Here is a 16,517-nt window from a genome sequence, read left to right as displayed (position 1 = left end):
GCAGCATATATCCGATGCGTGTTCCGCATAGAGATGCCTGTAGCTGGTCGCAAGTGCTACTAATCTGTTGGCTCGTGTGTACAGAGACCTATACTACTTGGCGGGTTCGCCCGCCGGGAATCGAAGCCCTGCAGCCCCTGAAATATTTAGTGAAGCAAGTAGAAACCACACCGAGATGCCACACACCGATTAGATACGCGTGTATACACGACTCTGCTCCAAGGAGTTTGGGGACTCGGTGTGGTCTCTCTGGTGGCAAAACGCTCGCTTCGACCGTAATTCCACTACCATGCTACCTTAGTGCTTGTATGGCCAGGGCTTACACGCCTTACCGACTCTTATGGATGTCTAGGTGTGGATGTGTAGGTTTGTATAGGTGTGGGTGAGTGTACTTTGTCGCTGTTATTTTTCCCAACCCTCAACTGGATCCAGAACGTGCTGGAGTCATCAAACATGCATTATCATTTCTCCAATTCTGTTTGTTTTTGTTTTAGTACTGGATAAATTAGAGTCAAATTCAAAAATATCTACGATGTTTATTGAAATATATTTGGTAAAAAATTTAAACACATATGTTTTGAAATTATATTAAATTTTTTTATGTGTGTTATTTATTTCAAAAATAATTTTAAAAAATTTATGTCTAATTGGCTTCTTTTTTTTTTTTTTTGCAAAAGTTGATTCTATTTAAATAAAAAAATTAAATAATTGTTCAATTATTAAACTAAATCATGAAGTATTTAGTTAATTAATAAACTGTGAAAATTTATATAATAATGCCAGTAATTAATTGATTGCGTAACAATATTGAAAATAAACAAACCGTAACTTAATATGTTACTTAATGGCGTGTAGTCAATTTTCAGAGTAATTATTTAATGGACATTGACGGTGGCGTGAATGAGGATAAAATTACCCGCGTCCCGAGCCAGGAGTAAATGAGAGCTGATAATAAACGGCTATGCGAGCGGATAATAAACAGGGAAAAGAAATGAATCTGCAAAGTAAAATAAAGATCGAAGTTGGAGTTATAATGATTAAGAGAAAGGAAAAAAAGCCTGGTGCGAAATCACGGTGGAGTTAAGTTTCATTAAACGATGTACTAGTGGGTATAACGCGCTGGAAAACGAGTTGGTAACGAGTTTGGTAATTCGAAAACGAGCGGCTCTCACACCAAGTCCTGACACCGTTCTCACGTTATTTAACCAATTTTATATCTCACTTTCTCAGTTAATACGAGGTGAGCTTTAGTCACCTCACTGTTTTCGGGGTCACGGGAAAATATCTCCCAAGCTTAAACTTTTCCGAGTGAACATAATAATTAGTTATGATAATATCTGTGACAATGGAGATTAACTGGTCTATTTATATAATTAATTGTACTCACTTCAATTTCACTTACAATTAGAAGCCTTGAATTCGACCCGATGTCACAATATTCAAAATTTATTATTGCATATAATTATTAATCGATCATTTTTATAAAAAAAAATCATTTTCTCCGCGGAGTCTTTTTTTATTAATAATATAAATAAAATCCTCCTTAAAGTTAATTTCGTTAATTAGTAATGAAAAATATATTTTTACCGTGGGAAAAATTAATCAACAAAAATTTTAAATCCGTCATATGACTAGTAGAAAAAATAAAAAAATTAATTCAAAGAGTTCTAAGAAAGTTTTTTGGTGAACCGCCGCCGGATATATTTACAATGCTGTCCTACTTTCAACATATTTTTATATTCGTTTTAAAATTTCGAGCAAATCTGGATGATAAAACTTTTAAAAAGCTTTCAATAAAATGATCTAACAAAATAGAGTTTAGATTAATAATTTACAACTTGCGACTGACGCCATTTGAAGATTAAAAAATAATTTTTATTAAATAATTCAACATCAATAATTTAATTAATAGAATATTTAAGTCAGAAAGTATGACGGAAAAATTTCTAAATATAGAAAACATTAAAACAGTCTTTATGAATAATTAAAATCAACAGATTAAAGTTAAGAATAAATTTTTACAAACTAGAATTTAAATTTGCGCGCGCCTGACTGTAGACTTTGCATATATTTTTATGCTTATGATATATTTGACAAATCACATTACGATGAAATTGGCTTCAAATATATTTCATCTAAATTTTATGTTGGGATAATTATTATTATCGATTGTCGAGTGTATCGACGGGATAATTTACGTTTTAATAAAATGATAAAGGATTAATTTCTTTTATCCTTTGCACGCCGAAAAATAAAACTAAAAAGGAAATAAAAAATGAAACTTTGAAGGTAATCGAAAGCAATTTCAAGGATCATGTTCTCGAAAGCTTCAACGAGAGGTTTATCTTTAATAATTTTATTTTAAAGCCAGAGCTTCTCTATTGTTTTCTTGACGCTCGAATCTTCTACCCGGTTTTCTTATTTTTCCTTTTCCAAGCAAACTCGCTCCCTATCAAGCTTTGTATTCCACTTAGATATAATTACCCGCGAAAGGGCCGAGTAGTGTACTAGGGTATTAAATATTTTACCTATTGCAAAAATACAAGCACTCGCTAATTCACACACAAATCACAAATGTAATGCTGCCTGGACAACGAGGACACCGAGAATAAAGCTACCAATGATGAGAAAAGAGAGTCAAGTCTCTGCTAGAGGACCGAGAGAAAAGAAGATGAGAAGGGTTTTGGTTTCATCGGTTCAAAGCCTTCCGGCTACAACCAAGGATTAGAAGTAAAGTTATGTCAGGCGTTTTGTGGTCGCTATCTTTGCATTCCTTTTTTTACTCCTTTCCCTTGGCTTTACTTTTCTTTTATACTGTTCATTTTTTTTAAATTCACCTCTTTTCCTTTTGTTGCGCAGTTTAATAAATTAAATCCCTTTCACTGCCGGCCCTTTTTAATCAGATATAATTCAGTTCTATTTGGATGTAAAGATCAGTTGTCAAAATAATGCAAAATAAAATTCTTTCTTAATTATTTTTATTTTAAAAATTGAATTGATTTGAAAGAAAAATTTGTAACCCAAAAAAAAAAAATTTTTGAAGAGTTTGATGATTTATAATCAAGACAAAAAAATTTCTAAATTAAATAAACTTAATTCTAAAAAATGAAACAATAAAATAAAATATAAATCCAATTATAAGACCAACACTCTATATTATTTAATTACAATTAATAAAAATATTTCAAATTTATAAATCTACAAAGCAGCATAAACAAGTATGTACAAAAAGAATTGTAAATAGTGATAAAATTTCGACGATAAAAAAAATACAACCCACAAAATTAATTCAGGTAAATTTCTAGTAAGAAGTGGCCGTACCAAGAACTCTGCTCTGATTACGCGATGCTAATTTAAGAATAAAAGAAATAGATGTACAAAAATATATCTGGAATATATAATAGGACATACAGAAGCAAGTATACCCCGAAAATAGTGATTTAGAGATCGAGAAACTTAACATTTATCAGGGTGTCTCATTAGCTCCTTGTGTGGTGCCATACGTGCTCCTGAATGGATTGAGGGTCACGTCCGCTATATATGCATGCCCACAAACGTGACGTCCAACTTGAACCAGATATCTCAATTATTTAACTTTACTGACTAAATTTTACCAAAGATACCAACACTAATACATACTAATTTTGTCCGGGTAGATAAGAGAATAATAATTCCGACAATTGTATCCGTCTTTGCATAAATTTGTCATGAAATAATTTTAATTGGAATTGTAATAAATCCACACGTGTTCCAGGATGTCTCGGGGCCAGACGAACTGGTCGGACGACCCGGAGGAGACCAACGGGATCACAAGGCAGAGTCAGCCGGGACAGTCAAGCCAGCCACAACCTCAGATACAGATACAGCCCCAACCTCCTCAGCCTAGCTCTTCCGCGAGGTCCTGCACGCCTCAGCACAGCGAGCAGCCTAGTCAACCTCTCCCTTCTGGATATGGAGGCTTCAAGTTCGGGCTCTATGGCTGGCGAAAAAGGTGTTTATACTCCTTGGTGCTCGGGCTGATGATCATGGTCATTCTAAATCTTGCGCTCACCCTCTGGCTCCTCAAAGTCATGGAATTCAGCTCGGTAAGTTTGACATTTACACGACCTACATTTTGAGATAGACGCCGGATCGTAAACTATTGATGAGGCTTTAAATACATGACATTTTGTCGATCATAGCTTAGGTAAATTATTATGGATGATTTTATGGAAAAATATAATTAATTAACTGGTACAGTTTGTGGGCGTCTAAAATTTTGAAAATTTTCTTATAATTATAAATGATAGCAATACTTATTTATTCTCAATATATATATATATATATATATATATATTGCAAAGTATAAATAATAATTTTCATTGAAAAAAATAATAGTTAATTCTGCATAGTGGCCGTGCAGCCTTAGTAAGCAGTAAAAATTAATAGACAAGTTTAAATAATCAAGTTTCGTAAATAAATCGTGAGAGAGGAACGATAAAGAGGATTCAAGGGAGAAATAACGGGACTAGCAATTACACGAAATTATATTAACTATCGCCTTACTCGGAAACTTTTTTTTATTAAAGGGAGGGGGTGAGACGCCTTTGGCTCACTGGCTCCCTCGCTCCGAATAGAAGTCTTTTGCTCCCTCTCTGTGCTGTACTCTACGTTGGATAGTCAGAGGTTGAGTAGCTTGAGCCTGACTACTTCGCCTTGGCCCTGTTATTCGCAGTGGTAACTCGAGTGAAATTAATTTTAAGCCGCAAGACAGAAGTCAGCTTTAATAGCTGTCGAAAAGTTATTGTTCGTCTGTAAGAGGAAATATTTGAACTCTTCGCTACGAGTACTATACCCTTTTAAATTTTATTTCCTTTTTATTATTACTCTTATTTTATATGTATATACATATATATATCATTTATAATTAATAGTTACATCATCATTTTTTTTTTCACAACTTTTATAATTTATAATTTACCAAGTGTCAGTTAATTTGTAAATTCCAGTCTCTAGCCAAAACGTTTATCGCTGAATATTTATCGATTGCCCTGGGCTTTACTAATAATTAATAAAACTTTATTTTATACTTTAATTAATACTAAAATTTATAAATTTTTTTAAATGGAAAAAAAATTGTCATTTTGTGGTAATAAACTCAGTGTAAATTTTTTTTTATCTAACTGATTAATTATTTAAGCGGAAATATATCAATTATTAAATTAAAAAAAATTTTTTGATGAAAATTTAAATGCAAATATATTTTTAATAAATTCAAACTTCAAGTTATTTTTTGACAGTAAAAATTTTTCGATATTATGACAAGAGAAATTAATTTTTTTGTACCAACAATTTTCTCAGTAAATATAAGACAAAAATAAACAATATACCTTTAAAATTATCTTAAAACTTTCAAACATGAAAAAAGTAATTCACTTTTTATTTATTCTCACCCAAAAATAAAAAATATAAAAATACATACATGTCCCGAGAAAATCGAAAGGTATTCAGGTCATTAGGTTAAAGCGAGTTAAATTTAGCGTAAAGAATAAAAAAATTATTCCAAGAAGTTTGACCTCTCTATCTCGGAAGTGTGTTCTCAGCATTAAATACCCAACATAAAAATAAAAATTATAAATTTATATTTTCTTCATATGAATAAATGCCTCTCAATAAGAATGAAAAATGATTAAGCCGTTAGAAATGTCAGTGAGGTCTATTATCAGTGAAATATGGTAACTAAATCGCGTATAATAATATTGGAGGTAAAATAAAATAAGAAAAGAAAAAAACTTGATATATATTTTGGGAATTTGATGAATATCCCCGGGGATTACCCCGAGAATTTTATTACCTGGTACTGGTACAGGTTTATATACATTCAAAGTGAGCAAGGATAAGACGAAGCAAAATCTCTTTATCCGTGGACCAGGCGGACGACTCGACGACTATTTCTCCCAGACGAAGGCTCTTTCTCGCCTGATATCGTTGAGAAGCTCTCTCGGTATTATCGAATTTATACGAAATCGAGGAACGTATATCCACGATCTCGTTCAATGATCCTACGATGGAAGGCTAAATTCGACGGGAATTGAGTATCAATCCGTAAGTGAAGACTCTGCAGTGCTAGTGCCCGCCAGTATCACGAAAAACACCCCATGGGAAATGTAAGGTCTCTAATACTTATTTTTCTTATCCCCTCTCGCTCTTTACCACTAGCATTATTATTATTATTATTACTATTACTATTTTCCCGACTGCACCGACTAGACACCGCTGACATTTTTTATTCCTTAATATCATATAACCGAACGGACTTACCTCGAATAGAAATTCGGCGACTTCAAGCGCAGTAAGAGTATTATTATCTTGTTTCCGATAGAGAAAAAAAAACTTGATTCTCTGCTTCTTCCAATTCTCGTAGATCACTTCCATATGCCCTCTATATTTTCTTACAATTCCGGGATCGCGGTCTCTGGTTCTTTACTTGTAAAAAAACTCGACAATAAATCTGTCGAAAATACGAAATAATAATAGTGAAAATAAAACTAATACTTTATATTCATGAAATCATTTTTTGCTATTTAAATATCTCGGGATTTGACAAGCTGAGAGGATGAAAAATAAAATAAACTTATGCGGGCAAAAAGTTGCATAAATTTATAAAATGGAAAAAAGGACGATGCAATATATTTTAAAGGTTTAAATTCTTCGGCGTTCATCCTTTTATATCCCATTCGCATGTGACAAAAGTTAAGGCCGGAGTTAACTACTGAGCTACATGTCGAAAATCCTTTAAATATATATAAATATAAGTACATGAGCTCGTTTTTTAATTTCGACAATCATTTACTGTTGAATATTTTTATTTTTTATCCAAAATTATAATTGATTAATTTTATAGATTAAAAAAAAAAAAGATATCTTGATTGAAGAAAAAATTTTTTTTGGATAAAACTATTATTCTACATATTAAATGTCAATTTAAAATATAATATATTTAATTATAATAAAATATTAACGTTACTTGTGTCAGAAATGAAAATTGACGCTATTGTTTTAATTTGATAAAAAATTTTATTTCTTGCAAATAATGTCAGACAAAAACAAGTTATATTTTATTAAATTAATTTGATGCTTTTTCATAAATTATTCTTGATTGTCCATTCGCTAAAAAAATCTCTTTACATACTATTTAATATTAATTTAGTGAAGTGGATCTTTATTAAGAAATGTTTTTGTTTTTATTGTAAATATTTTTTTTTGCCCTCCGGGCGGAAAGTGGCAACTTTCGTCCCGCTACGCTAAACAAAGTTGCCGCTTTCCGCCTTCGTCGGACAAAAAAATAGTATACAGCCCTTGGAAAGTAAAAAAGAAAACCTCAGATCACATGTTTGTCGACCTCGGCTTCGCCTCGGCCAACAATTACATGTGATCTGAGGCTTTTCTTATTTTCCTTCCCAAGGGGTGTAATATACTATTTTTTGGTCGTTATAATAATAATACCACACGTGTTAATTACTAAAATATTAAACAATTTAAAAATGAATTACCCGCTAGAATTATCTTCATATTTACGTCAATAAATAATTCGCATACCTAAAATTCATTTTATAAAATTAATTCATTTTTACTACTAAAGAAACCATTAATATAAATTTATAAGTTAATTATTATGTAATTGATGGATTAAAATCATTAAAAAGTCGAAATTAGCAAACATGAATTAATTAATATGTAACAGTTAATATTGCTGATATAATTTCATTAGTAATTTATTAAATTTCACGTTAAATTTTAAAGTATTATCTGAATAATATTCATTTAATTAAAAACATTTAACTAAATTTTGATCTCATTATTTTAATCATATCGGAATTATGAAAAGACGTGGATTTTTTATTTAAACAAATTATTAAAGAAGTTTTACGTTAAAAAATATAAATTTTTTATGTTGAGCTTGCTATATTCAAAAAATTATAACGAGGGTCTTAATAATTGACTTAAAAAACACCATTAAAAAAACAAAACTCCAATAATGCGTGCAGCAGGTGCATAATAATAATAACCATTAATAACAAGGACAATAAATAAGTTGAACGAAACGAAATATCTGAAATACACGGTATAAATTTAAGTACTGTGTTTCTCATAAAGTTTGTATAAGTACCTATCTTAATACCGATCTTAAATAACCAGCAATTACAGCGGGTGCTCCTGCTCGAAAATCTTGAAACATTCTCTTACTCTAGCTCAGTGCCCCGTCGACATTTTCCATGCATACCGCTTTCTGTGCTAGTATGTACTCATACATACACATACAAAGAGTTTGCAGAGAGTTGAAACACAATATAACGTTATACCGGCTAGTATATTGGCAGTAAAGGCTTACATGCATGCCCATACCGAGCAGATAGCCCGCCCACCCTAATACCAAGGATACAAAACCAACTCTCGTATAAACCTCTCCTATCTGTATACCTCATTCGCCCAGTACTCTATATATATTATGTCGTTCATATTATATATTTATATTACACTAGTATGTACAACACACTTTCCCGCCTAAAGAGTACTAAAGGACATCTATTATAGCGCCTAGAATCAACGACCGCCGGTACACACTCCAATACATCCGTAAGGAGCTATCAATTTTTAATACGCAATCCGTATCATCAAGACCCAGCAACCGCACTTGCAGTACAAGTATACATTTTAATTATTTGTTTTCGAATTATTTTTTTTTTTTATGTGTAATAAAAGTGCCGATTGTTGAAACTTTATGGAAAAATACAGAGGATTTGTCACTTTTTATAGTTTTTTTTTTTTTTTTAATTCATAAAAATAACTATTATTCAAGAATATACTCTCTTAAATATACTTCTAAAAAATTTCGGATACAGCCTAATATGTCCACATAAAAATAATCGATCAGATATAGTTTAAAAAATCTCCGACAGATGAAATATACTCACTAAATTATCTCACTTTTATTTCAAAATAAAATTAATCTGATCAGTAAAAGCGTTGATTGTTGGTGTAAAATAAAAAAAAATCTTGAAATTAAACGAAGACTAAATTGCAAAAATCCATAAATGTAAATAATCACACACTCGATATTCCATTTGACTTAAAAAGTTGGTAAGTAAACAACAAACTCGGAAGAAAAATAATGACCAGAGTGTATAATAACGAGACAGCCAAATAATCGCCAGCATGTCTGTACGCGAACCACTTAGCTCTATTTTATTAACGATAAATATTTTTTTATCTTTTAGTTGCGACAATTGAATAAATGTCGAGGTTTTGCTGGGCGCTGGAGCCGCTCGAGGGCATCATTAAGCCCAGTACATCCATGCTTTCGCAGATGTATATATTTCCCCATCCAGAATTTTCTCCCACAACCCAATCCATGCCGGCTTTGGTTCTTTTCACCGACCTTAAACCTAGAGGCGCATTAAATTATTACGACTCTCTTTCTCTTTCTTCTATCTTTTAATTAATCTTTGTTCCGAGCTACAGGTGTGAGTCCTTTCAACGTCTGACCAAACACAGGCATTCATCGCTCACTTTTTAAAAGCTCTGTTCTCTACATTACATATTTTTTTTTGGTTTTTTTACCGAAAAAGAAACGGTACTTTTGTGGTTATTAATTCAGAGAGGTTGCATTGTGAGTAGTCATAATGCCAGAACTCAAGCCGCGTTTTTTCACTTACTAGACTGATGTAAGCTTGTTTGTCAATGTATGTACGTATGTATGTATGTATGTTGCACAGTAACTTGAGCAATTAGCGAGTTTAAATGAGTGTATGCTTTTTTGAAGACAATAAAACTCGCTAACCATTTCTGTAAATTAAGTAGCCATAAAAGACAAGACTCTTGACTTTGCATGTAGTAACTCACTTTGAAATTATTTTTAAAGTGAAATTTAAAAATAATTATTTGTGTATTAATTTTTTTAAGGAATTTGAACAAGTATAAATTTTTTTGATGATTTAAATCATAATTAATAAATTTACTTTTACCTTGTATTTTTTTTATAAATATTCTAGTGAGCAAAAAAAGTAAAAATATTTCAATGTTTATTAAAAGAGTACTTCATAAAACCAATGTTAAAAATTTCCACTTCTAAATTAATTACTTAATTAAAACCTCGTTCAAATTTTAAGAATTTATTTGTACGTGCTTAATCTGCATGTATAAAAAAATTAAATAAAATTACTGTCATTCCAAAATAACAATTAATAAAAATCATCGAATATTAGTAATGAACTATTAAACTACTAATCATGCGATTTATGTGAAAATTTTACCATAAATATCCTTAACTAGGCCTTATTACTCACAGGCACCTTATTTACTGGCGATCCGCAAACCATAAGTTTCTCCAGCATGTGTTGTATAATTGCAACTAATCCTTTCAGTCAGTCCAAACACTGTACGTAGACTAATCTACCACATATAATTATCTCGGGTCGAGCAGACTCCAACTTCTCGCTTTGGGTAATGCAACTCTGGTGTTTATGCATTGCTACTGCATTACTCACGTGCCCCTGGCCCTCCTCTTTCTCTAACGCCCCTTACTACTCCTCTGAGCCGTATATTAAATTCATACAAACCAAACATACTTTTGAGTTATTTAATTGCCGACTCTGAATGAAATCTGTTAAATACACGTACTTGGACCGTCGATGTATAAAATTCCTGGTAATTACTCAGTTCCCGTCCCCATGCGAGCTTTACGAACTAACAACCTTTTTGTTCTCATTTATTTTCGCTTATTAAATTCAAATTGAGGAAACATTACTATAAAAATTTCATGTTTTAAAAATTCTTGCGGAATAACTCTAAAAATTTTAATATTGCTGAATAAGTAACTTCAGTGTTAAATGAACTTTTTAGAAATTAAATTTCAACTTTTAAATTCAAACAATAATTTTTTTTTTTTTTTTTTGAAGTAACTTTTACGAATATTTTTTTTTAATGATAAAATTTTGTTTTTAAATTAATTTTTAAAATAACAATAAAAAAGACAAAATATTTTGAGTCGTATAATTATAATTATAAATGAATGTTGACCCTCGGTCCTCAGTAGACCGAGGTGGAGGATGATACCGATGTAAACCAACAGCAAGTGTACTTATGTTTAAAACCCAGCTCGGAGCTTTCTTGATACTATAAATATATAGGATTAGTCGAGGATAACACCGACGGTTTGTAACAGAAACGTTAAACGCTCGTGAAAGTATCTAACGACTATCGCTGTTTCACTCTTAGTTACTGCTATTTTTAAAAGTTTAACTCTCCCAGTTATTGTTATGACCGCTCGTAAGACTCGAGCAAACTTCTTAACGAGTAACGGGCAATCAACGCAAAAAAATTAAATAAATAAATCCTGGGTAATTGAGTTTAAAATTTTATTTTATTTCTTATTCTGCACTGGAAAAAATTACTTGATTTGAGCGGAATATTATTGATCCAAAAAAAAAAATTATTTTTAATTTCTTTTCTGACAAAATCAAATTTTTAAGAAAATTTAGTTTTAAAAAATGGACAATAATTGTGTTTTTAATTATTTTTTACCCAGTATTTATTTTTAATGAGAATTAATTCCAGTCATTATTTTTAATGAGAAGAAAATAAATAAATAAATAATAATAATAAAATAATTTTGATTAAAACAACGAAAATACCTTTGTTTATTTATGATTCTGTAAATAGGAAGGATATGAATAGAATAGAATGATTTGGCCGAACGATTTGAAGAGATGAATATCAATAGACGGATAATTTGAGTTTAGTGTGTAGAAAAAGTGAATGGAAATAGTAATTAGGCATTGAATTTTCATACAAGTAAAGAGCGATAATCTGTGGCGTGTGCAGCGCACCCGGACGTACAGTCAATTAATTTTCATAATTATCGCTCATCATTTGATCGAGTGTATTAATGTACGTGTAAATTCAAAATGATACCGGCAGCCTGACGTCGACGTTATTAATAGTTTAATAAATAATCATGTTGACTAATAAATTACCTTGGGAATAAATCTATCCCGAATAATTTATCGCAGTGAATATCTTATGAATATTTCTATTCTTTGCATATCAATATAAATATTCTGGATTTTGTATTATGGAAAAATTCATCAATAAATCACCGAGTACAATGTTCATGTTTGCCTGAAATCGATTCAGAAAGAATTGTGGTACTTAAACTATAATAGAATCGCCATTTTCGATATTCTGCTGGAAGAGATGGACCCTATAATTTTCTGGACAATTTAGTTAATCGCACAGTACTTACCAGTTACTCATCCTTTACGTGTCTGCAGAAAAGTTTTCCAACTGCTTGTCGGGATGATAAAAATCAATAAATTATCAAATAGAAAAAAAAAGGTTATAAAAATTTCCAGTGATGTTTTTTTTTTCTTCAAAATGTCTGATATATAAAATTTCGTACTACTTAAAACTTAAAAAAATTTAATATTTAAAAAAATCTTTAATTCGATTATTTTTAATAAAAATAAACAGAAATTTCTGCAGGAAAGTTCCTTAAAATTACCTTATGTCATCGTTAGTTTATAGTTCCCACAATATAGACACATCAATTACCCGCGGATTTCAATACAATAGAAAGCCCGACCGCTGATTTGCATACAAGAGAGAGAGAACATTAGAGGTCAGTATACCACGTATGTGTATTTAAGTCGTATCGTGGCAATTGCTTCCAATTGAGTACCCAATCATCGGAATCCAATACAAACTCTATAAATATAGCTCTGCGTCGTGTGGCAATGATTGCAGAGAGAGGAGGGAATCCAAACCCAAGAAACCAATGTTGATTAAACAAGTTGAGTCATATGTCATGAATCATGTTCTCGATAATTATTACGACCCGCATTGTACCGAACAAACTACAATAACAATAATAATAATAATAAACGTGTTTTTATATATTTCAGTAATGTGATGGGAAGAAAGACCATCAATATTATAAAAGTATTTTTCTCTTGATTTTTCAGGAAGGCATAGGCTCGTTAAAAGTCGTGCCAGGCGGCGTAGAACTCAGGGGCCAAGCGGCCATTCTAGACGCTCTTATTGCTTCGAGTGTAAGATCAAGAAAGGGGAGGAATCTGGTGCTCGAATCGTGGAGTAATTTCACTGCCTCGGCCAGGGCTCACGACGGCCGGCTCTTGGCACGATTTACACTCAGTAAGATTACTCATTTATTTGTTTTCACTAAAGTTTTTCTTTTTTTTGATTCAGTTAAATATTCAGAGAGTGCGTTAATTAAAAAATAGCTGCATAGTTAATATCAAAATTAATAATTAAATTTTTTTTATTAAGGTGAAGACCGAGTAGACTGCGTATCAAAAGGCTTCCGGATAACGGACCCCCGTGGCGGAGTCCTTTTTTCAGCCGACCGGGAACAAGTTGTCGTGGGTGCTGCGACCTTAAAAGTTACTGGTGTCGGAGGCGCAGTTTTCCGCGGAAGTGTACAGACACCTTTGGTGAGAGCAGAGCCTGGACATAGTCTAAGGTAAGAATTTTTAAAATACAATACTGATAGAAAAAAAATTTATGCACTGATGAAAAATTTATTTAATTACGAATAATTTATTAAATTATTTTTTATTCGAGGGTCTAAATTAATATTTATTAACAATTAAAAAATATTGCTAATAAAGTTTATTAAATATTAAAAAATACAAAAATACCGAAAAAAAATTTCCTAGTCCCTTAAATTTAAAATAAGAGCCAAAAAAATTGATGAAAGAATGAGAAAAAATTATTTTAGAATCAGAGAAAAATAAATAAATAAAAAAAAAGTAGTTTTTAAAAGCACTCTAATAACCAGTGATTACAATGGAAGTAAAAATATGAAAAGCTTTTATTGGATTATTCAGCAGATCCCTTTAGTTAGGGGAGGGAAGGAGCATAAATTCAATGAACCGTGAAAAAATAAAAGTATAACATTTGATATCTAGCATCATTCAAGTTACTACGCGGTGATAAAGTTCTCATTTCTTGGTTCTCGTTTCTCGCTCCGTCATTCTGGAGCACATAAAACACCGGATCTATAAGTATAGAAATGAGTGGCACCAGAGAGGAATAACAACGCATCGCACAGTAGTAATAGTAATACTCATGAATCTCTCGATCCAGCCACTCTATCCATTGGCACAAAGCCATTCACCTAAGAATCCCGAGCCGAAACTCACCATTGCATTCTTCCTACTCATTCCCATCCGATACTCACACTCCAGCTATCTTTTCTTGTGCATTCATCCCTCCGGCTTCTCTCAATCGCCGGTTATATCCCGCAAATACTACTCTGCTTTGTCCGAAATAAAGAAAATAGTAGTAATGGCAACAGAAAACTTTACAAAGAAAAAAATAAACTGCAGTGTGCATTAATTACTGGACAAAAAATAAATATAAATATTAATCAGCGATAATTGTCATTAATTGTTACGAGACTGTCGTTCATCATTGATCAATAAATATTTATTGCTCGTTAATTTAGTCGGTATTTTTTATTTTATATTAAATTTATCGCGGCAATAAACATTTCCCCAGGCATTTATAGCAATTATATTCATATGTGATTCAAATTTAGTCCCCATAGAGAGGAAGAGTGCATAAAACAACGTTGAAGCCGAAACAATTGGAGGCAGACTACGGAAACGAATAGCACTTACAATCGTATCTGAGAAACAAAACGAGCTTAGTATCTGTTTCCACCTTACGAGCGAGTTTAATTATCAACACATTCGTTAAGGCGGATGAATACCGGTTTATATATATTTATACCGTATGAATATAAACTTACGCCGTTAACTTATTTTGATAATTCTGCTTTATTGCACACTTCTTGTGCCATCAATTCACCTTTTATATAGTTATTTCTTTAGTAATTGCAAGAATATTGTCAAGGAACAATTTTTTTGATTTAAATACAATCATTTTTTTATTTTTGACATTTCTCTATTTTTTTTTTAATAATGAAAGTGAATTGAGAGGATAATTAAATTTTTAGATTGATTATAAATTTGAATTTTTGATGGAAATCACAGAAATAAAGTATGAAAAATTGAAATTGCAGAAAAATTTTCACAATTTATTAAATTAAAAATGAATTTTAATTTTTTTAATTTTTTATTATAAAAGAAAAAATTAAATAGACATCATACTAAAAAAAAAAAAAAAAACCTATCTCGCTATTTTTTAAATTAAAAATAATATGAAATAGTTTAAAATTAACAATTGCTATGAATTTTTATCGCAAAAAATTCTAAAAAATAAAATTGCATAAAAATTTTATTTAATGATGAAATTTAGTAATCGTAGACGAAAATTAATGAAATTTTATCTGTCAACAGGCTAGAGTCAGCAACGAGAACGCTGGAAATAAAAGCGCCAGAACGAGTGGTGATAGAATCCCGAGCAGGTGAAATTTTGGCATCCTGTCTGTCTGACCTGACGCTCCAAAGTGTGGAGGGCGCAATCAGATTCGACGCGAAATCAGTCTTCCTAAAGGACCTAAAAGTGGGAACGCCCGTGCAGAGACACTCGATCAGAGAACAACAGCAAGGGCAACAGCAACCGCGAAACGGGAGATCCTCGAGTGACCAGAGGGAATCAAATATCTACCAACTGTGTGTCTGCGGCAGCGGGAAGTTGTTCCTCGCGAGACCGGAAGGTGTCTGCCAAGCAGACAAGACCATCTGCTAATGTCGACTGAAGCGGTCCCTCGGGGAATTTGTTTGTTATTTATTTTTCTCGGGGGAGCGCGGCACTTTGCTAACTAAAAACTCATCCTTTTGTATGCATAACGATTCTCTGATGGTTAAATAAATCTTTTATGATTTAATATCTTCAATCGTATACATATATCGTCTTTTAGATTTTGCTAAACAACAAAAAAACAAATTTATAAGTAAACTGTTGGTCTGAAAAATTATTTTTTTTTTATTTTTATTAATTATTATTATTATTATAAATCAATAAGTGTTTTGATACACAGCTGTAAATTTTAAAAATGAACTAAAACATTTAATAACGAATTAACGTTAGTATAAATAAATAAATGAATGAATAAATAAATCTTATTGAATAATGATATATTATATGTAATGATAATAATATCTTGGAGACATATCTGAGCACTGAGTGCTCACATTCAATGCCGTTATGGCGCCGAGCCTACCCCACGATGTATATCTTGTATATCAATAAAACGAAATTATTAACATTACTTTGTATTTTTTTTTAATTATTTATCCATTCCTTTTACCTTGAGATAAATTTTAAATAAAATAAATTAGATATAAATGTCTTTTTTTCAAGATCTCTTAAAATTCTCAACAAATTAAAAAAATTTTTATAAAATCGGGTATTTTGACAATTATAAATTTTTAAATTAAATTAAAAATCCAAACATTGAATTTTTTAGTAAAAAATTAACGTCTTGTATTGGAAAAATTTTTTTCAAGTCATTATAAAGAAAATTGTAGAGAGAATATATTTAGACAGGA

At 31.3% G+C, this 16,517-nt stretch overlaps 1 protein-coding gene across 4 annotated transcripts in view; it reads left to right on the top strand.

Annotated features, from left to right (window-relative positions):
- Scgdelta (sarcoglycan delta) overlaps nucleotides 1-16,231 on the top strand; it is a 122,129-nt gene extending 105,898 nt beyond the window's left edge. For all 4 annotated transcript variants that reach the window (XM_074241203.1, XM_074241202.1, XM_074241204.1 and 1 more), the window contains 4 exons: nucleotides 3,755-4,085; nucleotides 13,002-13,191; nucleotides 13,327-13,519; nucleotides 15,363-16,231. In XM_074241203.1, coding sequence (XP_074097304.1) covers nucleotides 3,755-4,085; nucleotides 13,002-13,191; nucleotides 13,327-13,519; nucleotides 15,363-15,714 — 1,066 coding nt within the window. In that variant the 3' untranslated portion in view covers nucleotides 15,715-16,231. The remainder of the gene's footprint in view (nucleotides 1-3,754; nucleotides 4,086-13,001; nucleotides 13,192-13,326; nucleotides 13,520-15,362) is intronic.
- Nucleotides 16,232-16,517: the final 286 nt, after the last annotated feature.

Source organism: Cotesia typhae, unplaced genomic scaffold (assembly GCF_013202065.1).
Source record: "Cotesia typhae breed Kobodo isofemale line unplaced genomic scaffold, CoteBio_Ctyphae contig_33, whole genome shotgun sequence".
Lineage (NCBI taxonomy): Eukaryota > Metazoa > Arthropoda > Insecta > Hymenoptera > Braconidae > Cotesia > Cotesia typhae.
The sequence above is the reverse complement of the archived record's forward strand: the minus strand, read 5'-3'. Positions and strand labels throughout refer to the sequence as shown.